Source organism: Cyprinodon variegatus, unplaced genomic scaffold (genome assembly GCF_000732505.1).
Source record: "Cyprinodon variegatus isolate N-32 unplaced genomic scaffold, C_variegatus-1.0 Scaffold491, whole genome shotgun sequence".
Classification (NCBI taxonomy): Eukaryota; Metazoa; Chordata; class Actinopteri; order Cyprinodontiformes; family Cyprinodontidae; genus Cyprinodon; species Cyprinodon variegatus.
The window spans coordinates 156,071-165,602 of NW_015150944.1; the positions used below are offsets into that span (position 1 = coordinate 156,071).

The window sequence follows — 9,532 nt, forward strand, 5'->3', positions numbered from 1 at the left end:
GTATATATATATATATATATACCGTATATATATATATATATATACCGTATATATATATATATATTTTTTTTTTTCTTTACTATTTTTCAAGGCTGCACTTTTACAAAGATGAAATTGTCCAGAGAGCTGTTCCAAACAAAATTTCTTTTTGTTTTACACTTGTGTAAACAAAATGACAAATAAAATCTAAGTCTAAGTCTAACACGAATCTAGGAAAAGAGAGTGTACATTATGACTACAGCATGATCTGAACACTAACAATAATAGTACAACATTGAAATCCATCACAACAATATGATTATTAATTAAACTTTGCTTTGTTGGTCTGATCATTTGAGGACTTTTTTAAAGGTCAACCCAGAAGATGGAAAATTTTTTACCAAGCCATCTGAGCAAACCCAGGGGAAAATGTACTGAATAATAACATTGTGTGACACGGTTTACACGAGAAGTGCTAAAATGGTGTTTCATTGTGGTCAGGTACCCTGGAGAAACACCCTATTATGAACCTCCTCTATAGGGACAGTGAACTGAATGCCCGGCTATGCCAAGGCCAGCTGGAGAGGGGAGCCATAGAAATTCTAGCTTGGGAGTTTGAAAACCGATTTTTGTTTTGTGTCAAAGATGATCTGCATTTCCTGAGCCTAAACATTTCTGATTTTTGCCTCCTTTCATATAATGCTGAACCTATTTCTTTTACAAGGTCCAGGTCTTACATTTTAAACATTTTAAATCGGAAATATTTGAAAGAGTAAAACATAATACTGCTATTCATGTTGTGCTACTTTCAGACTCCATTATCACACACAAACTAAAGCAGAAACGTCCTAATTACCACACCTTTACTTAAAGAGACAATATTCAGGTATTACAATATTAGACAGCCAATCCAGTGCAAAGTCTGCAAAGTCCCTCTTTAAGAAGAAATTATATACTACTACTACTACTGGGAATAAGTTCCATAAGTACCTTGTAGGGCACAGAAAAAAAAAAAAAAAAAAATATTTAAGATGCTTCATAAGAGCAGTAGAAATTAAATTAATACATATCTATTCAACTAATTGAATTTTTTTATGACAATAATAAACTTAAAATGAATCAATTTTAATTCTATATAAAAACAATACAAAATGGTACTAAATGAATGAAGGAAAAAAAAATGGCACATCAAAATCTGAATTTGCATTTAATCCCTGAGCAAATATTCTGTGATGCCACCTTTTTGCATGGGTTACAGCTGCAAAGCTTTTAGGTAACGTCTCTATTGGCTTTTTAATATCTGAACAATGAACATTAGTCCTTTTTCTTGCAAAACAGCCAAAGCTCAGACTGGAGAGACAGCATTTATGAACAGCTTTTTTTAGCCCTGTCAGTTAGATTTAGGTTTGTTCAAACACATGAAGATGGTTTCTTAACCATTCAATTGGAGATCTGTTTACGTGCTAAACCCCAATTTATGTGTCCATCTCCGCTCGGTTGCAAACTCCGCCGTAAATGCACACCCATTAAAATAAATGAGAGTATTTTCATTGCCTGCACATGGTTAGGCAGGACAGCTGCCATCCAACAAAATTCCCAGTTAGTCTACAGAAAACACAGCATTATTTCGACAATTGATTGCACACTTGTAAAAATCCTACTTTTGTGTGTAAAACTGCCTGTTTTGTGCTCTCCTCAGGTTAAAAAGCGGTTACTGTATCTAGTTTTTCCTGATTTTTTATTTTTTGTTTGCTAAGCCAGGAACCGTGGGAGAACTGAAACTAGTAGCTCAACCCTGGGCAGCTGTTCTGTGTTGATCCTACACACTGCAGTTTACAGTGACTGACAATAAATGAAATAAAATCATAATTTCACTTATTCTCTAAATTTAAGTTCATTCAACTTGGATAAAAACAATTCTGCATTATCCGCTATTTAAGTAAAATGTGAGCCACATGACCTAAAAGCTATTGGAAAGAAACGTGCTTTTAAGAAAAAAAAATAAAATACAATAGAAAATGCAATAAAATCAGACAAAAAACAAGAAAACTTGTCTTTTTAGTTTCAAATAACGATTTGGAACTTATTTGAGAAACTTATAAAGTTCTGTTCATCCAGAGTGTTTAGATCAGATATTTCTTGACAGTCACCATGAGAGCGTATGTGGAAGGAGGAAACAGCCGGACAGAACCTCAGAGCCAGAGGCTCAAACAGGTACAGCTCAGGGTTCTCTTCCCTCTCTCGTTTCCTCCATCTGGTGAAGATGGTGAGAAAAGATCCGACTATGCTGTCGTAAAAGTATCATCGTCACAACTGCTCTGCTCAGCACATTTATTTTGCGGTGCCATTGTGCCACTGTCGATCAAGGCTAATTTTGCGCCCGGTGCACCCTGCTTTCATCGTTCCTCCAATTTACGCCTACTACGGAGCATTGTTCAAAAATCACATATGGGCAGAACTCTGTATCTGGAGTGACACTTTAAAGACCTCACTTGATAATAAAGGCATTTGCATATTTTAATTGAAGTGTTACTGTTAGCAATGTTATACCAATTTGTCATTTATCATTTAACACTCCTAAAAAAGCAACAAATATATAGCTTATCTGTTCTCAGTATAAGCACCAATTGTACAAACTAATGAGGGAAATTATCTGGATAAAAAAAAAAAGGAAAGTAATTTTATCTGTTTTAGATTTAACAGAAAGAGTAGTTTTGGTTTGACCTCATGCATGCTCCTCAAAATACCTCTCGGCTTTGTACCACGGTGGAGCGGAGTTAAACGCAGGGTTTAAATTCAGGGTTAGGATCTTTTTTCTAGTGGAAGGTCAATCTATTTCAGAGCCTCCAACAGATTTTCTGAGATGCTAAATGCATGGATATTATTTTCTCAACCAACTGCTATAAACTTTTCGAGAACTTTGCTCTTGACTTGTTTGCTGTGCTCCTTGGTATTCATTGTGATGCTTGTTTACTGACTTTCTCTTATCAATATCTGATGTCCTTAACATAATAGCTGTATTCATGCTGTGATTATATTGAATTGAGTTACACATGTTATGATAAACGCAGCCCGTTGCACATAATTGTATAATTTACAGACAAAGTGAAGGAAATAATTTCTTATGAAAAAACGTCCTGCAGCTATTCGGTTATGCACTACTTTGTTTCTCTCATTTTATGGATTCTCAATAATGTCATTGAGTTTTTAAATGTAACAGGAATCTGAAAAAGGTTCAAGAGGTGGGAATATGTTAGCTAAGAACAGTGCTGATTAAGCTTAGGGCTGTTTGACCTTGCCTTGTAAACACATCTAAAATAAAAGGATTTAATCAGAGATCTCTGTTGGGATGAAGAGGCAAGTGAATTAAAAACAGGAGCAGGGTAATCAGTAATTACTCTTTTGTTCTAGTCTGGAGCCTCAGAAGCAAGGGCAGAGCTTGCCTGTATGAACCTGTGAGTTGCAAAGGATTTTAAGGGTGTGGCTTGTCTCAAAGTACAAGACTGCATGTCTCAGGTGAGCTGACAAAGATGAACCTTTGGGGGAATTTCCTGCAAATAGAGCAGTGCTGATTGGAGGTGTATGGGTGTGTCTGCTCTCTGCAAGAAGGCTCAAGAAATCCTTTAATACAGGGAAAACACATCTTGTGTGGTTTTGGATTGATATCAACAAAGACACTTTCAAAAGTGAAGGAACTTTTGATTGTTTGGGGGTTTATTTACTTTTTTAATGGTTAACAGGACAGCTGCTGAGTTATTTAGCTCAATAAGATATTTCATCATGGTTGTGCTTTTGTTTTCAGAAAGATGTGGTTTGGGACTGTCTTGCTGAAACACCCATGTGTTCCTCTGAAAAGGAGGCTGTCCGAAAGGTAGCGTTATCTCTGTACCACCCCAGGTGTTCATACAGTAGCTGATTCAGCTTTAGTTGTTTATAGACGGTGATGAGTGCTAAAATACAAAAATAAATAAATATCTTTCAGATTACTTATTACCCGTAGAGAACCCACGCATGCTCAGGGAGAACATGCAAACTCCATGCAGAAAGACCCTGGAACGGGAATCAAACAAACACTGCAATATGTATGGATTCTCATCATTATAATGATTTTGAATCCTCATTAAATCCTTCACTCTTTTACAGTTTCTTTTTCCTAACTTTCCCAACCAATAATTTTCCAACTAATAGAATACATAACTAGCAAGCTACGTGTTACAGTTATAAAAGTATTTATTCGTCTAGAGGGTGTCCAACTTGACTAAATTAAGCCTAATTTACAGCATATTTATAGGTTTACCAAAGTACTATAGAAATACAAACTAAGTGCACTGCCACTTAGTTTGTATTTCTATAGTACTTTTCATTTGTCACCCATGGTGAAGTGCCACAGAGATATTATGGTACAAACTCACTGAGAAGATTTGCCACATCACAACCAGAAACCTCAATATATTTTAGTAGGACTTTATATAACCAGTCCAAAGCAGCGGATAATTTCAAAGAAAAAGGAAAATGAAAATCTAAAAAGCATCACTTGCATTTATGTCCAAATTCCCTGATACAATACTGGGTTAAACTGCAATTACAGCTCCAAGACATTTGGGGCATATCTGGATGGAAAGAATCTTTGAACATCAGTTTTCCTGTGTTTTTACAGATTTTGAATGAGATTTAGATCTGGGTCGTGCTAACTAGTCTAATCTTTTCATTTAAACTAGCTGTCCTTGAACCCCTTTTTATCATGGGTGACAATTGCAAAATTTCTAAGTTACAAAGTACCATGTAGTTTTTTTTTCTTTCTTAAAATTCCCCCTTTAATTTTCTCAAAACCTTGTATATTTTTTCTATTCTCCATCAGGTGTTCTTCCAGAGTAGTGTTTTTCATTAATTTGTCTTTATCAACTGACCAAATTAATGCATCTCCACAGCCTTGGCCTCACACTGAGCTATCACTGGCCTCTTGCTTTTTTAGATTAATATCTTAGCCAGGTGTGTTAGTTTAGGTCTACTGTCATATATTCAAAAAGGTGGATTGCAATCACTAATTACGAAACTCAATTACTGTACAATGGGATACCCAAATAAATGGGAATAATTACAGATACAGCCACACTTTTCAAAGCTGTTGTTTCTGTTTCTTTGTCCACATCCTAATTACATGCTATCTTGTGTTGGTCGATGATATAAATCTGCAATAAACTATACTAAAGTTTTTGGTCAGAATGTTACTAAATATCAGTGTGAAAAAGATGTATGAAAACGTATGCAAAGAAAATACTTGGCAAAATCAGCCTTAAAAAATGAAGGGAATAAAATGCATAACATTTGACACAGTCCTTTTATTTTAACCCATTCTAATAAACCTAATATTTAAAATGTTTTTTTATTTTTTTTTATTTTTGTTATGAAATGTCTCAATCTTACCTCAGCTGCATGAGGACATGCTCCTCCAGACCTAAGTACTTGTGCCTGTCCTCCTCTACCAGAGCTCTCTGTCTCTGGACAGGGTCTTCCACCCGCCGCATGGCCTCTGTGAGTTTAATACTTATTTCCTGCTCAGCCCGCTTTAGCTGAACTCGTAAAACCTCCTGATTCTGGACCTGGAGGGGATGTAAACAGTTAAAGAAGACACGAGAGGACACCCGAGATCAGCATTGTCAATGAGTGCAAGTCAGAACTCTAACCAAAACAGTAAAACTGAAGAGAAAGGACATGGAGTTCTTGCCTGGAGCTGTCTCATTTGATGGAGTTGTACTCTGAGGTCCGAAACATTCTCCCTGAACTGAAGGAGGTTAACTTTAAGTGGGGATAAGCTCTTGTCTGGTGGGGAGGAATTGGCTTTAGGTGCCAAAACAGTAGATCCACCTGTTGCAAAAAAAAAAAAAAAATGGAAAAGTTTTCTTAACATTTTTAGGATTTCTGGGAAAGCTTTCATCATCTCAAATGATTAGAAATTAAACCAACACACAAAAAAATCAGTAAGATTACTAAATATTTATTTTTTTCTCAAACTTAAATGCCAGGCTACAGGGTAGCTGATATTTTCTAATAGAAAACTGCAGTAAAAAAAACTTTAACCCAGACAGATCAGAGACCATCCTGACCTATGACGCATAGTGTGGAATTAAAGTTAAAACATGGACCACAGAGGTGGTTTATTAAAACATCTCAGAGGATCATTGGTTCCCCACCCTCATGCCTTGAAGGGATCTAACTGCACTGTGTTTTCCAACAGGCTACTATGATCGGGGATGACCCAGCCAACCCTCTTTTCACCACCCTTTTCTCTGGCAAGCTTCATTTTTATTTTAAATATAAAGATAACTAACCTCTTTTGCTAAAGGGCAATACTTTGACATTTCACAAGGCTTCAGCATTAAGAGAAAGATCTTTAGTTCCATGGTGCAATTTCTCTAGATTAAAATCCATCTATACCCTTTAAAATACTATTTTGTTCCACTCAACCTTTCAGGTTTTCTGTCATGGTTTTGGTTCTCTTTTTCATTGGTTTCATTTCCATTTTGAGTTGTTTTCTGGTTGTATTTGCGTTTTTATGTATTTCTTGTTTAGCCTCTGTTGCCCCCTTGTGTCAGTCTCCTTCCCCTAGCTCACTTCTAGATGCTTCCGTCCACATCTGATCCTCCTCTTCTGATTAGCCCAGTCTTTGTTCAGTCCCCTATTTATACCCCTCTTGTTTCTCACTGCTGGTTTCCCGTCATTTTCTTTCTCATGTGTGATTTTCTACTTTTGTTGCCCTTTGTATAGGCATTAAATCAAATTCAAGAATCCACCTCAGCTTCCATCTCTGCATGTGGGTCCCTTAAAAAAAACTCCACATAACCTGACATTTTTAGTTTGATTTAGGTCTAAAGAGTGAAATAGCCACTGCCAACATTCTTCAACATTTTTTGATCATTATCCCAATAAAAGACCCAATGAGAATACATTTTTAGAATTGGTTCTCATTGGGTCTGACTTAATTTTTTTCCCCCCCAGAATCCCAGACATGATGCAGGGCTTTTAAAATCATATTAAGGATCCTCCCCTTGCCAAACAGTGGGCATAAATTGTTCTCCAGGTCTTCCTTTTTCCCCACACTAATCCAACCTTAAGTGTTTCTGTAAAGCTGATCTCATCTGATCCCATAGTTCAAACAAAAACGAGTAAGATTATGCTAGGAGAAATTAAACATTACTTAGGCCTATTAGACGTGTTTAGCTAAGGTGTCAATATATGTGGAGGGAAAAGGAGAATAAACCCTGATATTAGTTTTTATTTAACAGATGTTTAGTATTTTTTGAGGGTGCAACAAACCCACACCACTGGTTTTTGAGCAAACATGAAAGGTCAGCAGATAGGAGAAATTCCCCCAATGAAGATAGGAATACTTAAGGCCAATTTATACTTCTGACGCAGAGACTCTGCAACCGTCAAATCCGTCTCTATGCGCGACCATGCCCCCCGCCCAGAGACTCTGCAACCGCCAAATCTGTCTCTATGCGCGACCACGCCCCCCACGCAAAGACTCTGCAACCGTCGTCGCGTACCTCAAAAAAATCCTGACTACAAGTCGGACGGTCGCAAACCTGCGTACACCTCAAGCGGAAGTGCACAGACAAAAAGCAGCTGTGATTGGTCCTTGGTATGCCTTTCCGGCTGTATGTGTGGTCGTCCTTCTCGATTCTGTGCCATTTTTAAAAACCGAGGAGTAATAACAGCAATGGATAACCACAACGAAAGGTTGATCGAGGAGGTTCGGAAGTACAATCACTTGTACGCTGCCTCAAATACGTTGTTTTGGAAAATAAACACTCCTGCCGGCGCCTCGAAGAAGTTCTCGTGACCATCCGCCGAAGTTCTCGTGAGTTCTCGAATAGGCTCCCCCTAGCGCTATGACGGGAAACTGCTGTGCGTCCCTAGAAATTCCAGACCGACGTTGCAGAAGCATACCAGCAAAACTGGTTTGCGACCAGACCCAAGCAACATTTGATGTGTGCAGTTGAAGAAGTTTAATCCAAAATCTTTGTTTTGTTATTTTTAAATTATGGCTAGCATTCTAATTAAAAACTAAATGATCCCCACTTCAAAATTCCTTACACTAGTGTTTAAAAATGTATCATTCTAAACAATCCATTGCTTTCAGAAATCTGTCAAAAGGAGAAACAGACCATGATGTTGTAAGAAAAACAAACTTTAATCCTAAAGATCTTTCATGTTTCCACCTTTCAGATGCACTGACCAGAAATACAAGTTACAACTAAACCACTGCTTTTGTCTAAGCCTCTTAGACATAATGCCTATCTAAAAAGGGCACATACAGTAGTGTGTTGCATTCTTAACATATTGTATTGTTGATCCAAACAACTTGTTGAAGATCATTTAAAAGTTGCGAAAGAAATCCAAACAGGAGAGCTTTTGTCTTGGAGTGAACTTTTTAAGCCAGCGCCACCATGTTTTGCTGTGCCATTGGCGTTAAGATTAAGAATCTTTTCTCCAACCCAGATCGGGTGGCTGACTACTGCAGAACGCAGATTGTGTCACTAAACCATTGGCAAGCTTAAAAACTAGTAGCATCTTGCTTTGCTTGCTCCTGGCTCTGAACGTAAATTAAAATGAATGTGTTGTAAGGAAATATGAGCTGATGACAAGCAAAAGAAGCCTGACTGTTTTTGTCACTTTTCTCCACTCTACTCATTGCTCCCAGTTGACAGACGTGAAGCGTGGGCTTGTCTGCACAAGACATTTTGGCATTAAAAGCAAAGGAGTTAGAAAAAAAAAAAAGTTAAAGGGAATTACGGTAATACTAACCTGAACTGGGTGCACTGTGGGCTGGAGAGGAAGTCTTTGGTGGCCTCTCGCTGCTGGTAAAGAAACCCATTAGTGCAGGATATTGATACCAAAGGCATGAGATGTTCAGGTTTTTGGGGGTAATATTAGTAATGATGACGACATTAAACAAAGAATGATAAGTTAAACCAGAAGGCAAAGTGCTGTTAATGATGTTACATTCATGTCATAGCAAAGAAACATTCACTGCAGTCACAGGGGTTTACACTAAATATCAAGTATATATTACAACAGAAGGTCATAATGCAAACAGCCTAAATGCAGCCATGTAAAACCATAAACAAAACCAATACACTTTAAGATCATTATCTGTTTTGGTTTTTATTATTAACTCAGATCCTTGATCCTTCTTCCTTTACTGTATGCATGGTTAATTTATCCTGGATCTTTCTCTCCTGGACTTGCTTACCTTTGAGAATCCTTGTTCCCACTAGAGTTTGGGGCCTTTAAAAGTACATGATGAACAAGACCTGTCAAGCTGGTAATCTGTTGCTCCATAACCTTCATTCGCTCTCTGCAGAAACATTAGAAAATGCTACTGATATTACATGTTCTACTAACACAAATAGCAGTGAACTATAAATGCTTTTAATATAACAATTGGTAGTGTTTTTGTTTTGTTTTTTTTTACTGAAAATTTATTTAAAATTGACCTACAAAATATTAAGAGCAAACATTATCGATTAAATAAATGCCCCCCCCCCCC

The 9,532-nt window shown here is 37.2% G+C and overlaps 1 protein-coding gene across 11 annotated transcripts in view; it reads right to left on the bottom strand.

Moving 5' to 3' along the window:
- Positions 1–9,532, bottom strand: part of kiaa1217 (KIAA1217 ortholog) — a 126,726-nt gene that overhangs the window by 13,729 nt on the left and 103,465 nt on the right. For 10 of the 11 annotated variants that reach the window (XM_015390276.1, XM_015390277.1, XM_015390281.1 and 7 more), the window contains 4 exons: positions 9,236–9,340; positions 8,788–8,840; positions 5,705–5,844; positions 5,404–5,579 (listed from right to left, as the gene is read on the bottom strand). In XM_015390276.1, coding sequence (XP_015245762.1) covers positions 5,404–5,579; positions 5,705–5,844; positions 8,788–8,840; positions 9,236–9,340 — 474 coding nt within the window. The remainder of the gene's footprint in view (positions 1–5,403; positions 5,580–5,704; positions 5,845–8,787; positions 8,841–9,235; positions 9,341–9,532) is intronic. The other variant, XM_015390279.1, reaches the window with a different exon arrangement.